Source organism: Bos indicus x Bos taurus, chromosome 20 (assembly GCF_003369695.1).
Source record: "Bos indicus x Bos taurus breed Angus x Brahman F1 hybrid chromosome 20, Bos_hybrid_MaternalHap_v2.0, whole genome shotgun sequence".
NCBI classification, from domain to species: domain Eukaryota; kingdom Metazoa; phylum Chordata; class Mammalia; order Artiodactyla; family Bovidae; genus Bos; species Bos indicus x Bos taurus.
This window is the reverse complement of record NC_040095.1, coordinates 14,617,342-14,640,439: the sequence shown is the minus strand read 5'-3', so window position 1 is coordinate 14,640,439 and position 23,098 is coordinate 14,617,342. Positions and strand designations below refer to the sequence as shown.

Sequence of the window (23,098 nt, the reverse complement as noted above, 5' to 3'; positions counted from 1 at the left end):
TCCCCCAGCCCTGCTCTGTTGGCCCGGAACCCATCTGCCCTGTCCCTGGGCAAACAGAATCACACCTTTGGCCGCATCTGTCCGGATGGCAAATCGGTCCCACACCTCCCGGCTTCCTTCAGGGGCGATCTCTTGCTGGCATGGAGCAGGGTGGGCTCCCTGAATTGAGGGAAAGTGGAGATAAGTGAGCAGGCAGACGAAGCACGAGGGAGAAAGTGTACAGGGCCGGAGATCGGCAGATAAGAGAGCCGCTCAGTAGCGGGTGGGAGAAGCCCGAGTAAAGCGACCAGACACCATGTGGACAGGGGGAGGCGAGCGAGCAGAAGAGGCGCGCGACGGCTGACCGCCCAGGCAGTCAGCTCCGGATCGCAGGAGGTGAGCCCGGCCGGAGGGGTCTTCGGACCGGGCCGGGTGGGACGTGTTCAGCCAGGGCAGATCGGGGGGCTTCGTGAGCCCCCGGCCCTCAGCCGCCCGCGATGAGCGAGGCCAGTCGGGTGTGCTCCGGCTACTACAGCCTCAACCACAGCTTCGTGGAGCCCTTCCAGTGCCCCCGGCGCGGCGAGGGGGCCACCCTCCTCTACTGCTGCGGCTTCGCCGACCTCAAGTACTGCTGCAGCGAGCCGGGCAGCTACTTCCCCTACAAGCACAGCTACATGTGGAGCCTCAGGTGGGCAGGGCCGGGGGCTTGCGGCCAGGGGTCTGGGGAGGCTACCAGCCGTGCCACGCGGGGAGGAGGGAGGGCGCCCGCGTTCTCGCGACACGCTCGGATCCCTCCGCGGGGTGGGGGGATAGGAGCCCCCAAGGGCGGGTGAGGCCCCTGCCGAGAACCCGTTTGTGGCCACCGTCGTCCGGGTGAAGGTCGCGCTGTGGTTCTAGAGTTGTGATGCCCGGGGACCAGAGCGAGGCGCGCGCGGAAGCAGCGCAGGCGACTCGCCCTGGGCGCAACCGAGCGGACTGCTCTGCTCTCCTCTCTCCCTCGCCCGGGGACCAGTCCCAAGTCCGCGGCTCTGCGGGGCACAGACAGACTCACAGATAACTTGAGGAGGTTTTCATTCTCCTTTTGATTTGAGTATTTGGTGCATTTGAATGGAAAGGGGCTCTTTTGAGACTCATTTTTAAGGCGTTAACCAAGGATTTGAGTATTTTAAGCCTCTCTGTAGCTGAGAAGGAATTTGCTGTATCCTTTAAAAAAAAAAAAAAAAAGTGAGTGTGAGTATGTATTTGGGCGCGCACAAATACATATAATTTGCCCTTTCAGTTGATCTCATACTAACTCCGAACAGAACCGGAGATCCACAGAGAGGAAGAGTTTCAGTTGCTATGATTACACACCGAAGAACCTTTGCAGGACACCCCCTTTCTCAACATCTTAGCTCTTTGGCCATTGCTAGAAAACGACGGGACTTTCAAAGGTGGTGTCTTTTTGGCCTCTTTTCCCCATGATGGGAATTTTATAATAATTAAATATTAATTTATTCAATTGGTATTCACACAGATACTTTCATTATGAAGGGCTTTCCCTCCCCTCCACTCCAAAGGATTGAAAACTTAGACCTTCATTCTTACATTGTGCCCGGAGAAGGAACATGGTGCTGGGGTTACAGGAAAGAACTGCCACACCACCAGAAATTGTTTCTGACAGATTAGCTAATGTCTAGGAGAGGGAAAGAGGCTGACTCTGCTAAGGACGAGGAAGGGTACTTTTTCTCCCAGTGTCCTAGCATGGTCCAGAACTTGGCACGCATGCCAAGACCACAGCAAATGACTTTAAATGTTACTTCTTAGAGCAGTAAAGTCATTAAAAAAAATTGCATTGCAAGCTTCTAAAAAATCTCAAAAGGAATACCTACTTACCAAGTCCAACTACAAAGTAGGCTTGTCCCCTAATAGGCAAAATCTCAGAAAATAATGACAGCTTATCCTTACTACTTGGGGAAGAACTCTGTATTGCACTGGGATATTATCTTGCCTTTTGGAAAATGACATAGTAACCCAGCTCTGAGTCCTTGGAGGTGTTAATAAGGGTGGCAGCACCTCTGAGAAGAGACTGTCAACTCTTAAGTCAGACTCAATTGGAAAAGTGCCTGGGATTTTCAGATCCCTGAATAGTTCAAGAGTGAGAAGCAGCAGAGGATGGAAAACCTTGCAAAGGCTTATGAAGGCACAAAAGAATGACTAGCTTGCTGGGGTCTTCATTCAGCACTGACAATGCAGCTCTGTTGCTGGGAAATATAAAAATCATTTCGACTGATGGCATCAGTTGGGAATGTAATCCTGGGGTTCTTCTTTAGTTATTAAACTAGGAGAACACAGTGGGGAGGTAAGCATTTAGAGCTTCAGTTCCCGCATATTCTTTGCTCTCTCCCCTAATTTAAAACAGTCCAACTGTGAAAAACTTCCCTAATGTCACTAGCATCTGAGAATCTGTAACTGCTGCAGAAAGGTTCGGGTGTGTACCTCCAGGTAAATGAAGTTGTCGAGTCGGAGAATTCATTCATGTGACAGCAGCTACAGAACTTTTCTCAGGGATTGAAAAGCAAGCTGCCCTGTGGTGCTAGGAAGGAAAGATAATTCTCCCTTTTCTCAGCCCCACTCTCATCCCTTCTCCTCTTATAAATAAATCCCTAAGCTCTAAGGGTTCCCTTTGGAAACCTTCAGGACCTAGGAAAATAACACGTGTTGCACAAGGCTACACTCGAGTTCAGTAAGCTATTTATTGAAATGAATATTTTAGGAGATTCCCAGAGCTGCATCTTTATCTGGAATTTTGCATGCATAAAGCAACATTTCTAGAAAGTGGAACTATGACACTGACACAGTTTGTTAGGATTATGAAGAATATCTTTTTATAACAGAAAGAAGTGCCATGTTGTTTTAATTTTTCCTTCAAATCATGTGACCTGGTTTTTAAAGTGTGTATTAATACATGTAAAGCCCATACTATGTCATTGAATTCAGTTAAGTTGATGATTTTACTTTTAATTGACTAAGTCACTTTTTCAGTTTGAAGATGTTTTTAATAACTGGGTTCTTGTTTCAGAAATCTTTCCAGATATCTGGCCTCCTAGCTGCCTTGTGAAGCAAATAATTAATTAAGTGGCTTATGTTCCCATATGTCTGTGTAGAGTCCTGACCCTTCCTGACACATAGAATTTACAAAAGTCAGCTTTGGTGCAAACAAGCATGAAAGAGTAGTTGCCAGAAGCAGGCACCAAGTGAGGGCAAATTCTAATTTAAATGTCTAACTATATACTGACTCTGCCTCTCATTGGTGACTCAGACGTTAAAGCGTCTGCCTGCAGTGTGGAAGACCCAGGTTCGATCACTGGGTCAGGAAGATCCCCTGGAGAAGGAAATGGCAACCCACTCCAGTACTCTTGCCTGGAAAATCCCATGGACAGAGGAGCCTGGTAGGTTACAGTACATGCGGTCGCAAAGAGCTAGACACAACTGAGTGACTTCACTTTCTATACTGACTCTAACCAGAAAATTACCTAGTCTACACTTGTGTACAGGGCTAAGGGAACTGGGCTGATTAGCAATAAACAAGCACAAAAATTTTTTGAAGTCTGACTTCATGTCTTTGACTCAGAAGGCAAAGAACCTCTAAATGGCAAAGAGACTTTATCTGCTAACATCAAGTGTAAGTGGGATGAATTTAGCCCTTCGTTTTCAATTCTGTTCTTCCTCTCAAAGCAGTGACATACCTAGTATCCCTGGTCAAATTCTCCCTTCCCTCCCTGTTGGAACAAGTCAAATTTTTTACCGCCCTAATCTCTGGGAAATAGCAGAAGCTGAAAGGCAGGCAGGCCAGGAAGATAATCAAGAAAAAGACCATTACTTTTCAATGACTATTCCAATGATTGTTACTTTTCAGTGATAACTTTTCAGTGACTACAAACAGATCAATCATCAGTCACTTATCATTTACTTCCATTTATGAAACATTAACTGCAAGCTAAATACTCTATTAAACATTTTTAAGTGTGCAGATTACTATGGGAAAGTCAACAGAAGTATCTGCTCTTGAGCAGTTAAAATCTAATTTTATATCTTTACACATCCCCACACACATAGGGCTCATGAAAGTACATATTAGTCTTTATATATTAGTCTTTAAAGACAACTTTCTTTTTTTGCCAAGCTTCTTTTCCCATTTGAAAATATTAAGTTCACCAGTTTGTGAAAACTGTGTTATTTCTCAAATGATTAGCCTTATTCATAACTGTATCAAGAGGAATGATTATAAACTGAATGCTGAGCAAATATCAGATGTGCAATGCATTTTTAGAGAAAAGTACAAAGATTTCTTCCTTAATGCTAGAAGCTATTGGTGTTATGTTCTTTTAGAAAGGAAAACTTCAGATTGAACATGAACTTTATATAAATTCCATAAATATTACTTTCCTTTAATTAAACCTTCTTCTCTCTTGTAATAGCTATGGTTTTGTATATTAATACATGATAACTCCCATACACATCTCCAAAATAAAAGTTCTACACTTTTGGCAAGCATTCGTTTCAGTATTTTTGCAGAAGTAGATCCCTGGTGGCTCAGATGGTAAAGAATCCACCTGCAGTGCAGGAAATCTCTGGGTCAGGAAGATCCCCTGGAGAAGGGAATGGCTCTCTGCTCCAGTATTCTTGCCTGGGAAATGCCATGGACAGAGGAGCCTGGAAGGCTACAGTCCATGGGGTCACAGTCAGACAAGACTGAGCTACTAAACATACTAAACACATACAGATTTTTTTCTATTCATCTTTTATTAGTGAACCTAATCTTTCCCCTAAAATACATTAATAATAGAGGTTTATTGGATTGAGATGTTCTTGAACCATCCCTAGAGAATTGTGTGACCTTTTACCTGTAATATGAATTCATGTGGTATTCTATAGTAATATTAACATACAAATGTATAGAGAAGTACAGTAAGAATTTGATGGTAGAAGAAGGTGAGCTGTAGATCTCAATAATATGCTGTTTATAGTAAAATATAATTTGGTTATGAATGACTGAAACAAGAACTAACAATATTTAAACCTTTAGTTTATGTGCAAACCAGTTTGCATGACAGTCACAATGTTTTTTTTTCTGTTTTCCTCAGCATCGGTGCCCTGATCGGATTGGGAATTGCTGCCCTTGTTTTACTTGCGTTTGTCATCAGCGTCTGTGTTCTTTGCTACTTATTTCTGTATACAAAGCCTCAAAGATTAGACACTGGCCTTAAACTTCAACACCTAGAGGCTGTTTCCACTCAAGAAGGTAATCAGTAGCCATTATTTGCAACCAATTACCTGTACTCTATTCAAAGTAATAACCTGTGCCTGGGTGGCAGATTATACACTTAAAAATGAACGCTTTTTGAAAATTCAGTTTATTATGTGTCTTTATAAAAATTTATGTTGAATTAGGTCTTAATTGGAGAAGGCAATGGCACCCCACTCCAGTACTCTTGCCTGGAAAATCCCATGGATGGAGGAGCCTGGAAGGCTGCAGTCCATGGGGTCGCTGAGGGTCGGACACGACTGAGTGACTTCCCTTTCACTTTTCACTTTCATGCATTGGAGAAGGAAATGGCAACCCACTCCAGTGTTCTTGCCTGGAGAATCCCAGGACGGCGGAGCCTGGTGGGCTGCCCTCTATGGGGTCGCACAGAGTCGGACACGACTGAAGCGACTGAGCTGCAGCAGCAGCAGCAGGTCTTAATGATTAAACACCTTTGAAAGATTGTGCTCAAGGAAAAAATAGTGGCAGGATGTAAATGTTCTCATGAAAAATAATACATTGATCTAATAAATCCACTTTAATTTATTTGGGTGTCCCTCAATTATTTAATTTTGTTTTTTGATGGAGCCAAAGAAGTCAAATAAGCAGGAACAAAATATCTGATAATTAATTATCAGTATTGCATTGCTCTAAACTGATTAGTCAGTGGTCAGTTAGGCATTAGCTGTGTGCCCACCGTATGCAGAATTCAGAGGCAGATAAAAGAAATTAAAAAATAAATAAAAGGCAGTCTTTGTTCTTGAATAGATCACAAACTAGTTAAGCCCTATGTGTATGTGTGTGTATATTTGTGTATGTAGTGCAACCATAAATTAGAAATGTTAAAACGTAAGGTTTTTGGAACTGAGTCTCATTGTTATCTTAATTATAAAGTGCAGTACACGCTAATCATTATTATTATGAAACAATCAGAAAGAACTCATAAAATTTTTGTGAATACAAATTTCTATTAGTGTATTTTAAAAGTCAGTTCAGTCAGTTCAGTTGCTCAGTTGTGTCCGACTCTTTGTGACTCCATGCATTGCAGCATGCAAGGCCTCCCTGTCCATCACCAACTCCCGGAGCTTGCTTAAACTCATGTCCGTCGACTCAGTGATGCCATCCAACCATCTCATCCTCTGTCGACCCCTTCTTCTCCTGCCTTCAATCTTTCCCAGCATAAGGGTCTTTTCAAATGAGTCAAGTTCATCAGGTGGCCAAAGTGTTGGAGCTTCAGCTTCAGCATCAGTCCTTCCAGTGAACATTCAGGACTGATTTCCTTTAGGATGGATTGGTTGGATCTCCTTGCAGCCCAAGGGACTCTCAAGAGTCTTCTCCAACAATACGGAACTTTGTTGGCAAAGTAATGTCTCTGCTTTTTAATATGCTGTCCAGGTTGGGCATAGCTTTTCTTCCAAGGAGCAAGCGTCTTCTAATCTAATGGCTGCAGTCACTATCTGCAGTAATTCTGGAGCCCAAAAAAATAGTCTGTCACTGTTTCCAGTTTTTCCCATCTATTTGCCATGAAGTGATGGGACTGGATGTCATGATCTTAGTTTTTTGAATGTTGAGTTTTAAGCTAGCTTTTTCACTGTCCTCTTTCACTTTCATCAAGAGGCTCTTTAGTTCTTCTCTTTCTGCCATAAAGGTGGTATCATCTGCGTATCTGAGGTTATTGATATTTCTCCTGGCAATCTTGATTCCAGCTTGCACTTCATCCAGGCCAGCATTTTGCATGATGTACTTTGCATATAAGTTAAATAGGGTGACACTATACAGCCTTGGCGTACTCCTTTCCCAATTTGGAACCAGTCTGTTGTTCCATGTCTGGTTCTAACTGTTGCTTCTTAACCCACATACAGATCTCTCAGGAGGCAGGTAAGGTGGTCTGGTATTCCCATCTCTGGTATTCCATGTTAAAAATGGTGATCATGAATTTCATTTTGATATACATATTGAATATATTTAGCAAAAATTTAGACTGTATATATTATATAGTCTAAATTTATATATATATTTCTAATATATATATATTATATCTAATATATATATATCTAATATATATATATATTTAGAACAAGACACAGGTGCTTACTAACTTCTGTTTTAAAGAAAGTGAAAAGCTCTCTTCAAAATAATTTAGAAATTTCCTTCCCGTATGTCCCACTTTAGCTGAATCCAGAAACTTATGTTTATGGAGTACATACTCTTTGACCTTCTCAAATACACCAGCACTGCATGACTGCATTAGCTCTAGTTTTCTTCTCTGTAGGGATGTCAAAGGGTGCCCTGTGTCACAAAGCAAGAAGCCAAGATCCATTTGGAGTTCTTTTTCTGAAGCACTGTTTAGAGATTACATGGCCAAATTGACAGGTTGTTAGCTGAATTTAGTCCAATGGCTTAGACTCCGTTTCTCCACAGGCAGCATGAAGCAGTGGACTAGTGATTATCAAATAATCAAATAGTAAAATCAATTTTTGTCTCAATTGCTTAGACAATTTATAGTCCTTACATTTTACTGTGTGTAAGAATCACCTAGGGAGGTTGTTAAAACCAGAGATTTCAGACTCTGCATTTCAAAACAAATTGCTCCTCTTCCTGCCCTGATCTTTCTCTCCTGCTGTCTATTCTCCAAAGAGAAACCAGAGGGAGCCTGAGTCAGGCTACATCACTACTCTGGTCAAAATCCTAATTGCTTCCCATCTTTTAATAGATGGGAATGGAGCCCTATATGTATGGACCCTAACTGTGAAGTACGGGGGTTTGCCCTTTCCACCTTTATTTCTTGCATCTTATGTCCAGCCACCTTGGCATCTTTGCTGTTCCTTGAAAATCCTGCCTCAGGGCCTTGGCGCATGCCATCTCTGTACTCTGGAATGCTTTCCCCTCACTTTCACTTTCTTTAAATCTTTACTAAGTCACCTTTCCCCATCACTAAATCTGCATCTTTAACTTCAGCATATCATGCCCCCTTCCTGCTTTATTTTTCTCCTAAGCACTTACCACTAATTTACTATGCATTTTACCTATCCATTGTCCAGTTTTTCTCTATCCCACTACAAAGTTCCAAGAAAGTAAGACTTTTTGTCTTGCTTGCTCATTATGTGTCCCTAATGCCTAGAATGGGCTTTCCAAGTGGCACAGTGGTAAAGAATCCACCGGCCAATGCAGAAGACACAGGAGATACCAGTTTGATCCCTGGGTCGGGAAGATCCCCTAGAGAAGGAAATGGCAATCCCCTCCAGTATTCATGCCCCCCAAAATTCCATGGACAGAGGAGCCTAGCAAGCTACAGCCCATGGGGTCACAAAGAATTGCACACGACTGAGTGACTGAGCACACAGCGCCTAGAACACTTAGCAAATGAACTAATGAAGTGGCACTGCACTTTGTGTTGTAGGCGATTAAAGCAGCGTGTTCACTGTCACCATTACAGTCATCAAACATTCACTGAGTGCCTCTTCTGTATGACGCATTGTGCTAAATAAAAACTATTGTTTTTTCCTGATCTATCTCAGGGACTACTCCAAAATTTTATTCAAGCTGGCTCTGAGAGCCCAGCGACAGAATTAGTTGGCTTGTTGATCCTCCTTGTAGTCTTACAGCTCTTCAGCTAAGGAGATCCATCAATGTACTTCTTACACAGTAAGTTGAGGCTACTTGCTTGCAATGAACTATCCCCACTCCACTCCTCTGAAAAACAGTTTATCATCTGAAAAACAGTTTATCAAGTCAGCAAATTAATTCAATACACTTTTCCTGAGTGATTACTCTTGGTAAGGCAAAATTTTATACTGCCTTCTGCTGCTTTTAAATTAGATGATTTTGGGCCCATTGGTTGATATTAACCAAATAAGACATAGTGGAGAGTCGAAAACAAAATAGGTAATTCAAATGTTACTGGAATAGGAAGGGAAAGCAGTTTATATTTGAAAGTAACTCTTCAAAGTTATAATTAAAAACCATTGCTGTACCTATTGTTAAATATGCATGCTTCATTCCAATGATTCTCCCACCCAGGGATAGATGCCGGTGTTCCAGCATAAGAAAACAAGACTTTATTCCGTTTAAGGAATGCCTTTAAAGGTTAGGAACATAATATTATGTTTGTGTAATAATCAAGCAAGTAAAACTACCTTGGAGAAAAATTGATTTCACCAGTTACCACTCCTTCCTTTTTTTAAAAAAAATTTTAGTTTTTTAAAAATAAATTTTGGCCAGGCAGCATGTGGGATCTTGGTTTCCCAACTGGAAGTATGGAGTCTTAACCACTAGACCACCAGGGAAGTTCCTACCACTCCTTTCAAAACCATCTGTTCTTAAGACTCAACCTCCTATTATGTTAATTTTTTTTTTAACATTTTAATTTTGTGTTGGGGTATAGCTGATCGGGCTTCCCTGGTAGCTCAGCTGGTAAAGATCTGCCTGCAATGCAGGAGACCCCAGTTTGATTCCTGGGTTGGGCAGATCCCCTGGAGAAGGGATAGGCTACCCACTCCCGTATTCTTGGGCTTCCCTGGTGGCGCAGCTGGTAAAGAACTCGCCCGCAGTGCGGGAGACCTGGGTTTGATCCCTGGGTTCGGAAGATCCCCTGGAGGAGGGCATGGCAACCCACTCCAGTATTCTTGCCTGGAGAATCTTCATGGACAGAGGAGCTTGGCGGTCTATGGAGTTGCAAAGAGTCAGACGGGACTAAGCACAGCACAACCAAGCTGACTGACTAACAGTGTTGTGACAGTTTCAGGTGAACAGCAAAGGGACTCAGCCACACATATACATGTATCCATTCTCCCCCAAACTTCCCTCACATCCAGGCTGTTACGTAACACTGAGCAGAGTTGATCCCAAACTCCCTGTCCTTTCCTCACATCCTTCCCCGCTCCCCACTGTTGGCAACCATAAGTTTCTTCTCTAAGTCTGGGATTCTTTCTCTTTTGTAAATTCATTTGTATCATTTCTTTTTAGATTCCACATATAATCTCCCATTATTTTAATTTTTAGAATTGAGATTGTGCATATACTAAAGCTGACTTAAGGCACTGCACTTTTTTTTTGTTTGTTTCTATAAATGGCTGTAGTGTTACAGAATAAACAGGCCCAAAATGGAGTACCTTGTGCTAACTGCTACTGCTAAGTCGCTTCAGTCTGTGCGACTCCATGGACTGCAGCCTACCAGGCTCCTCCGTCCATGGGACTTCCCACCAGCAAACCAAAACTCTATACCTAACTGCAGTTTCAGTCTCTCCCAGGAGAGAAATTTTAAACCTATTGGTCTGGAATTTCCTGATCAATACTAGTGAGGTAAACTGCAGGACAGGGTGACTTTACCAGAAAAAAATCTTTTGTTTATGATTTCCTTATCCTATCCCCCTTTTCCTATAAAATCCTTCATTGCCTGCATCGTCTCAGAGCCCCCTTCTACTTGCTAGGTGGGATGCTCCCAATCCATGAATTGCTGGATAAAGCCAACTAGGTTTTCATATTCACTCAGCTGAATTTTGTTTTATAACAATAGTCCAAGTCTAAAATAGTCTAATCTTGGACTATTTTGCCAAGATTTTTCTTTAAGGTATCTTTATTCTCTTGGGGTTCATTATTTTTAATGTATACAATTTAAGGCTTTCTTTGAATTGATTCTGAAAATAGCAGGTCTCTGGTACTGACTACATGTAGAGTTTAATTTGGCTACCTCCAGGCTCACTTGGTACAGAAGTACTATTGTTAAGCAATTGATTGGGCTTTAAACTGTGTCCCATAATCATTTTCCTTCTTTCTAACTTTTGTGTTTTGAGTTACACCTGTATCAAATGCTAATGTTTAAAAGAATACCATGGTTTGTAAATTGTACTGTATAGGACAGAGTTCCGGGCAAAGGTTGACTGTGTGAAGGACATCTTTCTGAGTAGACACTCCTGGGATGAGGACTCATGGCATAAATTGTGGAAGAATTAATGGTTAACAGGAGAGTAATTAAAGGGATGATTGTGTTAGATTCTTGCTTCTCAAACTTTTCCATTGGAGAATTCTTAAAGGTAGATAACAAAGGAATGGTACCACCAAAATTCCAAGGTTTTCTTGGAAAGGCTTGCTTTATGAGCTTTAAATTATTTGAAGATGCCCATTACACTTTTTAAATATGGTTATTTTTGATTGCAAATATAATGACTTGTTTTATCTAACAATAATATCATATCCTTTCCACTTATGAGTAAAATTGATGCTCTTGGAAGATAAACTATATTCATCCTGTGGTTTTGAGTATCCATTGACACTCTAGGGTTGTGAAGTGTGATGGAGAATCGAGGAGAGGGTCCTTAGAAACAGAGTTTTCAATGAAAATGAGAAGAGCAGAGAGTAGAGCTGCTTGACACAAAATAATATTGTTGTATAGGAATAATAGACAACTCCAATTACCTATTATTTGATGGTCTCTTTTTCAAAAGCAGGCAATATAAATGGAAAAGGGTAAACAAATCAGCAGTAAGGTACAGGTTGTCTAGAAGAGAAACAGAAATTATATCTAGAAAACTGAGACAGCAAAACAATTTGACAATCACATATGCAATTATTTGTTCTGCCTGTGAGCAAAGTAGGATTTGAACCAGCTCAAAATGGTTTGCTATATTTCTTCTTAAAAGGTATCCTTACGTGCCCCCCCCGAAAACAAACAAAAACAAACAAAAAAACAAACAAACAAAAACCTTTCTCTTAATGCACTTTCTTATTAGGAAAATTAAAAAATACAGAAAAACTAGTAACTTCATCCATGAGCACACCACACAGAGGTAACAGATATTAACAGTGGCGAATATCCTTCACGGATTTTTTTTCTATGTATTTATAGATACATGTATGTATAACAAAATGGGGAAAAATGAATCCTATAACATGGGTTTTTTTCCAGTGAACAATATTGACATAAGTGTTTGCCAATAAACACCACTTTTAATGATTCCATTTTATTACTTTGATGGCTGCTGCTGCTAAGTTGCTTCAGTCGTGTCCAACTCTGCGACCCCATAGACAGCAGCCCACCAGGCTCAGCCGTCCCTGGGATTCTCCAGGCAAGAACACTGGAGTGTGTTGCCATTTCCTTCTCCAATGCATGAAAGTGAAAAGTGAAAGTGAAGTCACTCAGTCATGACCGACTGGTAGCGACCCCATGGAATGCAGCCCACCAGGCTCCTCCATCCATGGGATTTTCTAGGCAAGAGCACTGGAGTGGGGTGCCATTGCCTTCTCCGGTACTTTGATGGAGTGCTATGCATTTTTATTCTTTTACTTTGACATAGTTCACACTTCCAGAAAAGTTGCAAGAAAAGTATAGAAAAGGTAGTATACCTTTTCTCAGCTTTACTAATTCTTAATACTGTGCCTCATTTCCTTCAAAATTGACTTTCTTTTGATGTATATTTTCTGAACCATTTGAAAATAATTTGCAGATATCATGCTATTTAACAATAAATACTTCAGTATATGTTTCTTAGGAACAAGAAATTTTTTTAATGTAATCACAGTATATTTATCAAAGTCAGGAAATGTAACAGTTATACAGTAATATTATCTAATCTGTAGTTCATATTCAAATTTTGCCAATATCCTTAAGTAGCTATTTTTTTCTTATCTAGGATCTAGTTCAGAGTTACATCTTATAATTAGTTATCATATTTCCTTAATCATTTTTTCCTTTGTCTTTGAAACTTTTTGCCATTACCAAGTAATTTGTTGGGAGGTATGAGAACATCCTGTTCCTCCTTCAACTATTACCCATGGTTCTTGACTAAATGTTTTCATTCAAAATACAAGATAATTTCTGATTATTATGATAGCTATAATATAGTGATTTTCTAGCCTCATCATTTCTTCTGTGTTTATTAGTTGTTATTCTACTACAAGGAAGAGCTTTCCCTTTTCCACCTATTTATCTATTAATTTATTAATATCAGTATGGACTCAGATCTTTATTCTAAAATACTCTATTACTATCATTATTTATTCCGATTCATAAATTATCCCAGATTCAGCTTGTGGGAGCCCCTTTAAATTGGGTCGTATATCCTTTTGAAATATGTACATCATTTTTTGAGCATTTTTTTTTTCTTTGTCACAAAATGTTCTCAAGCCTCCTGTACTTTTCCTTTTTCCTGTGCCAGCCCTGAAGTCTGCTATTTCTCCAAGAAGTCTGGTTCATTTTATTTGGGAATGGTGTTTAGAAACTAAAGTCTGAGTATATCATACTTTATTATTGACTTGGAACTAGCTTCCATTTTTTTTTCTACTAATATTATACATATGCATTGAACACTGAAGTATTTTCCTAGCATAAATCCCTAGGAATGGAATTGCTGAACAAAGATTTGGTACAAATAAAAGGCTTTGGATACAAGTTGCTAGCTGTCCTCTAGAGAAGCACTGTTTCACAAGTATTTTTATTTCAAAAGATATATATCTTACTAATTTCACTGAGGGAAACCATGTAGTGTTTTTAAACTTATCTAATTAGGAGTGAAGGCAGAAATTTTAATGTTTATTTATCATTTTTTTATGGTATATTGTTGCTCATATTCTTATACACATTTTTCTAGGGGGTTGTTCATTTTTCTTTGCTTTATAGGAACTTCCCATACAGTAACTAATTTTTTTTTTACATATGTATTTTTTATAGTTGTTGCCTTTTTAATTTTATATGTGACAATTTTTCAACTGTATGTTTCTCCTTTTGTGATTTCTCCCTTTAGTTTCTTTTTTAAAAAGTTAATTAATGTATTTTTGGTTGCACTGGGTCTTCGTTGCTGCCGGTAGGCTTTCTCTAGTTGCAGCGAGCAGGGGCTACTCTTTGCCGCAGTGCTCAGACTTCTCACTGCGGCGCTTCTCCTGTTGTGGAGCACAGGCTCCAGGTTCGCAGGCTTCAATAGTTGCAGCACGCGGGCTCAGGAGTTGTGGCCCAGGGGCTTAGTTGCTCTGTGGCATGTCAGATCTTCTCGGACCAGGGACAGAACCCCTGTCTCCTGAATTGGCAGGCAGACTCTTATCCAATGCACCACCAGGGAAGTCGTTTCCCTTTAGTTTCATAGTCAGGAAGTTCTTGTGTGCTTAGTGGCTCAGTCGTGTCCGACTCTTGCGACCCTATGGACTGCAACCTGCCAGGCTCCTCTGTCCATGGGGATTCTCCATGTAAGACTACTGGAGTGGGTTGCCATTTCCTACTCCAGGAGGAAGTTCTTCCCTCACTCTAAGATATAAAGATATTCACCTATATTTTCTTCTAATACATTTCTTTAATAATCCTGGAATTAAATTTTTGTGTGAAGTGTGAAGTAAGGATTTGCCTTTATTTTTATTTTACAAATAATGTGCCAATTGCCCAAATATTCATTGCGAGATCTATCTTTTTCTCTTGTCAATTTAAAATGTCACCTTTGCCATAAACTAAATTATTATATATACTGGGATCTGTTCTTAGATATTCTGTTCTGTTAAACTTATCAGTCTGTTTATTCTTAAGCCAGTAATATACTTTAAAAATTATTGTAGCTATATGGGGAGATCCAACCAGTCCATTCTAAAGATCAGTCCTGGGTGTTCTTTGGAAGGAATGATGCTGAAGCTGAAACTCCAGTACTTTGGCCACCTCATGCGAAGCTTTGACTCATTGGAAAAGACTCTGATGCTGGGAGGGATTGGGGGCAGGAGAAGAAGGCAACGACAGAGGATGAGATGGCTGGATGGCATCACTGACTCGATGGACGTGAGTTTGAGTGAACTCCGGGAGTTGGTGATGGACAGGGAGGCCTGGAGTGCTGCGATTCATGGGGTCGCAAAGAGTGGGACACGACTGAGCGACTGAACTGAACTGACTGATGGTTTAATATCTGATTAGGCACGACTTTCTCTTCTTTCCCATTATGATTTTTCAAAATTTCCTGGCTTCTTCTGTAATGTTCAGTATTCTAAGTAAACCTCTGAATCACACCGTCAGGTCCGTAAAAATCAAGTGGTATTTTGATGGGTTGTACTAAATTTATAGGTAACTTTGCAAGCTATTTTTCTTAGTAGCCTTAATACTTCAACCAAATTCTGCTCAGAACACTTACTAATTATGATGCCAAATTATTTTTAAATACTATTCTTTGTTTCAAAGAGATTTTAAGAACTCACTGTGACCTCAGTAAAAGATGAGGTAATTTGAACTCAATGGCAGAAAAGGACAGTTGTGTCTCCTGAAGGGACCTTTCTACTGAAAATAATGAATCCGGAATTTCCTGCAACTCTTTTTGCTCCTAGAATGTAGAAAATCAAATTGCTCAGTAGAGTTACTGCTACTTTTAGCAATTGTGAGTCCTCCTCAGGGACCAGGGTTAGGCAGTGCTGGCTGATATTGGAACCAATTAGCAAAATAGAAGCCAATCTCTCATTTTGAAAATTCATTTAAAAGATTTAATATAAATCTTTTTATTATATCTAATAATAATTATATTTAATAATAATAAATCTAAATTCTTTTGTGAACTATGCCAGTCATCTATGGTTGAAAAAAATCCAACAATGCAGAAAAGAAAAAAAAGTCCAATTGTGGAAAAAATAGGGTAGAAAAAACATTTCTGGAGAGAACTGAATTCATTAACTGTTGTTGGAGCAAGTCTAAGATTTTTTTCACAATGAATTGTTAACTGTATTTTCATGAGATACATATGTGTCCTCCAGGGGAAGGCAGAGCATTGAAGAAGGGAGAGGTCAATAGACCACTAGGCAAATTCTGCTCACTTCCACCATTTTTCTCAGATCCAGTTCTCCGGTCTGTGCATTGTATTAAATTTGAAGGGAAAAATGTCCCCTCGTAAATAAAAAACACCTTTAGGGTGCAAATTTAAAATTGCTTGTTTCCACTAGAAGAAAATGCAAGATGAGTCGGGTGGGAGAGATTTCCAGTAAACAGTAAGGTGAGTCAGCTGATTTGTCACTGAGGCTGCTACAGGGCAGCAGATTGGTAATGCAGAAGCTGGGAGGTCAAAGACAGTGGCAGAAAAGCTTAATTACAGTCCTGCCGGATAGCCTGAAGATAAAGACCTGCAGTGGGGCCCAGCATTCTTTTGATATTTTCAAATGGCACGAAAAAGCAGAGTTCACAGAAAAGTTTCAGGATAAATGGACCTCTGAGGAATGGTTCTGAAAATGAATGTAAAATTGAACTATTGTAGAAAAAAAAAAAAAATTGGCCTAGTTTGTGATGAGGATAAGTGGAAAGATTTTGATGAATTTTATTTAAATGGTGAATTTGATTTGCTTGATGAACTGAATTTAAATTTTGGCAAAGGCCAAAGCTTTAATTTAAATGATGGGCTGAGAGGCGTAGGATTAAAGGAAGGTTGAGATTTAGAGCTGTTGACCAGACTGAAGAAAAGAATAAAAATGGGACATGAGCAGCAGAAAGGACAACTAGTATCAACTCAGGAGAGCACAGGGATGTTGGATCTTTGTAGTCTGCACTCAGGTAAAGAAAAGAAGAAATTAAATAAGAAAAATCCTTTATGTGTTAACAAGTCCCTTGAGAGCCCAGTGGTATTACAGATTTCTTATTTAAAATTTAATCCATGTTGTGACCTTGTGACAGAAGAGGCAGCTGGTTTTATCTCTTTGTTGGTTAAGAAAGTAGTTTCTGTTTATTAAAGGAAAACTAGGAAAAATAAGATTTTTTCTCGTCTCTCTTTTAAAATCATTCCAAAGGGATGCAGTTAGCTGGACTCTGATATCACTACAAGCACAGCCCCACTTAACTGCAGTTGTTTTTTTCCATAATATGCCCAATTACTCTAACTTGCAAAGTAGCTTCAGTCATGTCCGACTCTGTGCGACCCCCAGACCCCCTGGAGTGGGTTGCCATTTCCTTCTCCAACTTACCAGAGGGATATACATTGAAAGCACCTTTGACTTTTAGAAGGTGCAGGTTTGACCCCTGGGTCAGGAAGATCCCCTGGAGGAAGAAATGGCAACCCACTCCAGTATTCTTGCCTGGGAAATCCCATGGACAGAGGAGGCTGGCAGGCTTCAGTCCATAGCATTGCAGAGTCAGACATGATTGAAGCGACATAGCACACACACACACAAGCTGCAGGAAGAGAGGGAACACCAGGGTGTTGACTTCCTAATCAAAGTTCTTGCTTCAAATGATGTCAGTATGGTGTTTATATCAAATCTTTTATTTTCTCATGTAGCAAATCAGTTTGGCTAGTGGAACTGCCTGCCCTTAAGGAGCCAGTCTAAGAAGTGATCTTTGTACCTGCATTGGTTAAAAGGATCCAGTAGCCAAGGACATAATGAACCAGGGCTGGGGAACAGGGGGTTTTTACAAGTCCTAGACAAAGGAAAATCTATAATGCTGGAATGTGTTTTGCAAGCCTTTAAATCTCAAGAGGGCAGTAGACAGGTTAGATAAATTCTTTCGGTTGTTTCCAGAAAAAAACATAATGGAAACAAGCTGACAGCTCCTGAGATGGCTTAAGAGAGAACCCCAGACTAAGGGATTCCTAGAGAGAAGCTCAAATTAAGGAATTAACTTTCTGAGTTTAATCCTCATAAAAAGCAAAAAACCCTTTTATGTGAAAGATGGTTGAAAAACCATCTTGAATGTCTCACTAGAATATTAGGAATTTGGAGAAGGCAGTGGCACCCCACTCCAGTACTCTTGCCTGGAAAATCCCATGGACAGAGGAGCCTGGTAGGCTGCAGTCCTTGGGGTTGATAAGAGTCAGACATGACTGAGCGACTTCTCTTTCACTTTTCACTTTCATGCATTGGAGAAGGAAATGGCAACCCACTCCAGTGTTCTTGCCTGGAGAATCCCAGGGACGGAGGAGCCTGGTGGGCTGCCATCTATGGGGTCGCACAGAATTGGACACGACTGAAGCGACTTAGCAGTAGCAGTAGCATCAACTGTGTAAAAAGCTTAGGAAACATGAAGGATTTGAATTAACCAACATTACAGTCTTCAGACTTTCAGGGCTTTCACTAAAAGGTTAAAATTTAGATGTTTAAAGAAATGCTGGAGAGGGAAGAGGAGTAAGAGGTACAATCTATTATGTATAAATAAGTGACAAGGACATATTGCATAGCATAGGGAATATAGCTAATATTTATAATAACTTTAAATGGAGTATAATCTGTAAAAATATTAAATCCCTATGTTGTATGCCTAAAACTAACATGATATAAATCAACCATACTTCAACAAAAAGAAAAGAGGGGCTTCTCTGGTGGTTCAATGGTAAAGAATCTGCCTGCCAATGCAGGAGACATGGGTTTGATCCCTGGTCCGGGAGGACGCAACATACCATGGAGCAACTAAGCCCATGTGTCACAGCTACTGAGCCTGTGCTCTAGAGCCTGGGAGCTGCAACCACTGAGTCCATGTGCTAAACTGCTGAAGCCCGCACTTAAGCCCATGCTCTGCAATAAGAGAGGCCACTGCAATGAGAAGCCCACGTACCTCAGCTAGAGAGTAGCCCCCACTCTCCGCAACTAAAGAAAAGCCTGCTTAGCAACGAAGACCTAGCACAGCCAAAAATAATAAACAAATAAAGACAAGAAATGCTTATATCAGATACAAATTCTGCCCAGATAATATGGAACTAATTTATATTTTAAATCCTTGGTCTTTTTAAACTTTACCTGCTGTGATACTGTAGAATACAAATGATGCTAAACCAATAAAAATAAACCTACAAACATTTTATTTTTCAAATGTATATAAAGCAAATAGTTTCAAGGGTGTATATACATATGTGTGTGTGTGTGTATATATACACATATATATATAAACTTAGGTAATGGGATATACATACATACATTATATATATATATATATCCCATTACTTAAGTTTTTAGCAGTTACATTTGAATCTCAAATATCCTTTATGGTCTACCTTGCAACTAATAGTCAAGAATCTATCAGGTCATCAAATTTTCATGCCAGCTTCCCCAGCTACATTTATCTAAAACAATTTTGCTTGTTGATTGGGCCAAGAGCTACTTGCCAGGCTAGAAAATGTTGTGATTACAACAATTATCTTTTTGTTTAAAAATCAAATTATATAGTCAAAACATTATGATTGTATGTTTAGATAGAACATTAATTTATTTAACACGAATGAGTTCAGAAGTAATGAAATAAAGTCCATCTATTGTAGGCCCCACGTTTTAAACTTACGATACTTTTGAATGCTGCATGTTTCAGGCATATGGGTAAGATCTGGGAGCTGGAGTGAGACATTATCCTTCAAAACTTACCAATAACATTGCCCCTTAACAACCCACAGTGGAGGATGTCCTCACTGACTCCAGAGAGCAGTCTACGTATAAATTACTTATAAATAGGCAAAGCCAGGCATTATGAACTCACTTAAAGGTGAGGCTCAGACTTATCTAAAGAGGGAAAGTGAAAAAGTCATATAAGACAGACTAGATGGCAGACAGTAGAGAAAAGCTACTTCTAATAGTGAAATCTCTTGACTAGTGAGTCTCCCTTCTCCTTTAGGTAGTTTTGGAGCAGACTTTATAAAATTTAAAGGATAAGTAAGAGTTATTCAAGCAAAGAAGAGAGTTAGGGACACCGGGCAGCTGGAAGCATGCAAAGGCTTGGTGCAGAGAGCAAGAGAGCAGGCAAGCAAGCAAGCAAGCAGGGCAAGTCTAGGAGCCTGTCAGTCAGTATTTCTGTATGTCTGAAATGCCAAATACGAGGAAGGGGATGGGGCCAGCTGAGCCAGGAGAGGGAAGCAAGGCTGATCCTCCGTCTAAACAAGAAATTCAGATTTGATCCTAAAGGATTTTAAGTAGGGAGAAGCTGTTATGAGGAAATGCTACATGAGCAGGAACTATTATCGTATTGCTTGACAGTATCTCACCTTTTCTCACTTAACGTTGTATTCAATATAACATTAACAGGACATTCAATATAATTAAAAATTTCTTAGAAATCACTTTTTTCAAATCAAATGACTGCATCATACTTCACTACTATTGTTAAGGTACTTACATTTTTTTGGTATTGAAAATAAACAGTATCTTTATATATAAATTTTAGAGCTCATCTCTCATGGATTCCTTAGGAACTTCACGTTAAAATCACAAGGTATGAACACTCAAGACTTAAAAAATAAACGTACCAGTTTACATTCCCATTGGGCTGTCCCATTAGCCCAGCTTCCTAGGGCCCAACAGGACATCCCCCACTACAGGTTGATTTCATAGACCAACACTCAAAGGGGCAATATTATTTATGTCTTGAAAAATGATGTCTCACTACAGCTAGCAGATGTTGCCCACTGACCTGAAACATGCATGACATTATTCTCTGGGCTAATATTAAAAGTATCTTAAGTTTAAAATGAGGGATCTTGAGTGGTACCATATATGGTTTTATTACTTTTCTTCTGAATTTTTGTGATGGAAATATAATTACTAATATAGTAAATATAGATTATTCTTAGCCAAGAAAGATTACTTTTAATCTGCTCCTAATTGAGACATGAAAAATGGTATTATAATGTTTTGAATTTACACGTCTTTCTGACTAGTGGAGATGCAGTATATCTTTTGTCCATCTCTTTACCAACTAAGAGGTGTTAATGTCTTACGTATGGATTTGTAAGTCCCTGTTACATTACACATGAATCATTTGTTCTAAACATTTCTTCCCAGTTGACTTTCAGCCTTGTCTTGTGCAATCTACAACTTTATAACTTTTTACTGTGTCACACTTTCAATCTTATTATTTCACTCAACAAACTGATTGAACACTAGCTACATGCAAGGCAATTTTCCTCCATCATCAATGAATAAAACAGAGATCTCTGGCATGTGGTGCTTATATTTCAGACAGAGGAGACAGATAATAAATGATAAAATAAAAAGGTAAATTATATAGTATATTAGAAGATCAATACTATGGGAAAAATAGTAGAGAGCAGAAGGAATTGGGGATAGGATGGAGGGAATGTAGGTTGTAATTTTAAATACAGTGTTTAGGTCCCATTGAAAAGGTGACTTTTGAGCAAGGATTTAAAATTAAGAGTTACCATACAGATAATCTGAGGGAAGAGCACGCCAGAGTGAATAGCCAGTGCAAAGGTCTCGTGGCTAGAACATTCATGAAAGTCTGATCAAAGAGGTGAGAGTGAGAGTGAATGAGAGGGCAAAGTAGAAAAAGATGAAGTCAGGGATATTAATGTGTGTGTGTATGAGAACATGAAGGCCATTATAAAGACTTGGGTGAGATGAAGGGTTCTGAGTGCTTTACGTTCCAAATTACTCTGAGTGCTGTGCTCAAAATCAAACAGTGGTAGCTGTGAAGGTGGTCTGATTCTGGGTGTATTTTAAAAGTGTAGGCAACAGGATGTCAGATGAATTGGTGGTGGGGCTGAGAGAACAGGAGCAAGGCTGACTGAGGTTTTAGGCCTGAGCAACTAAACTCATGGAGTTGCCAGCAATTGAGAAGATGAAGACTGTAAGAAGCTTTTTTTTTTTTTTTCTTTCTGGGAATGCCCCAAATATCAGTTTTGGACTAAGTTGGAGATGTCTATTCGATACCCAAGTGGAGATGGCAACTAGGCAGTTGAATCTAGAGTTCAGGGGAGGTATGGAGTAGAGATATGTATCTGGGGATGATCAGCAGAGATAGTGTTTAAAACTGTGGGGCAATTGAGACTAATAAGGGAGTGAGACAGCGACAGGAACCAATCGCAGGCCCTCCTCCAGCCCAAGATGCCTGGAAGAGGAAAAGGAACCAACGAGAGATACCAGGAAGGAGCGATGGTGACACCGGAGTGAGTCGAGGAAAGGTGGCATCTAGGAAGCCAAGGAAAGGACATGCCACTCACGGGTCACATAAATGTGGCTTGTGAAGTGGACTGTGGGTTTTGCAACAGGGGGTTGGTGAACAGCACCATCTGTGACTTCTTGCACTGCTTTCACATATTTGTAAATTTAAAAAATATATTTAAATCTGTATATATTGGTGAAATACATTACATATTATTTTCACACTTAATTTTTCTAACATTGTCCACTGATTAAAATAACCCATTTCTTCACTTTGAGCTTGTTAGTCTAACTTCTGATGAGCAAAGATCCATAGTCCTCCACCCGTGAGCATTCTGGGCTCATTTACACAAACTGAGTGAATGGGATTGTGGAACAAACACGCGCTTTTTAAATGTTACATCTAAATTGATTATAATGGCAAAGCCTTGAGATTGTTGTAAATTATGACTGACTTTAGCTTTGTTCACTTCATGCATAGGGACAGTCACACTTTTTCTAAGCAACTCAGAAATTGTTACCTTCTGATCAAAAGTGTAGTTTCCTTCATGGAAGTGTAGAGAAAGAAAGGTAAGCATGGAAACGAAATCCTTACTTTTGTTACTGAAAATTTCCCTTATTTGACCTTCAGGAGAAAATGCTCAAGAACAACTCTGCAATGATTCATCCACAGTGCTTAGAGGACATCTTATTTCCAATATTCTAAGAAGTTTATTTTTTAAGGACAAATTTTAAAGTAAAATTTGATGTCATAAGTTCAAATAATTATTTCATTTTGTTTTGTGTATTTATTTCCAGGCAACTCAAATAGAAAAAGCAAAGCCCCCCGTTCAAATGCAGCATCAAATTCAACAAATGAAACGTTCTATGAGGCTGATGACATAATTCAAGAAAAAACAATGGATACGACACAGATCAACACTGCTTATTGTTAAAAATCCTGTGTTATAAAAGCTCACTGGGGATATGAAGCAAAAAAATAAAGAGTGCACTTCAAATACAGTTTGTAATAATACTTTT

General features: G+C 39.7%; 1 protein-coding gene across 1 annotated transcript; it reads left to right on the top strand.

The window, feature by feature from the left end:
- The first annotated feature begins 288 nt into the window (after positions 1-288).
- Positions 289-23,080, top strand: SHISAL2B (shisa like 2B). The gene is made up of 3 exons (XM_027520264.1): positions 289-667; positions 5,106-5,263; positions 22,877-23,080. Exons 1-3 carry the CDS (start codon positions 477-479, stop codon positions 23,011-23,013), a joined length of 486 nt encoding a protein of 161 aa, XP_027376065.1. The 5' UTR covers positions 289-476; the 3' UTR covers positions 23,014-23,080.
- Positions 23,081-23,098: the final 18 nt, after the last annotated feature.

Bases quoted from the DNA above. Each gene is read 5' to 3' on its own strand.
- SHISAL2B (XM_027520264.1), top strand. From the start codon at position 477: ATGAGCGAGGCCAGTCGGGTGTGCTCCGGCTACTACAGCCTCAACCAC. The intron at 668-5,105 runs GTGGGCAGGGCC...TGTTTTCCTCAG, and splicing joins AGCTACATGTGGAGCCTCAG to CATCGGTGCCCTGATCGGAT. The intron at 5,264-22,876 runs GTAATCAGTAGC...ATTTATTTCCAG, and splicing joins GGCTGTTTCCACTCAAGAAG to GCAACTCAAATAGAAAAAGC.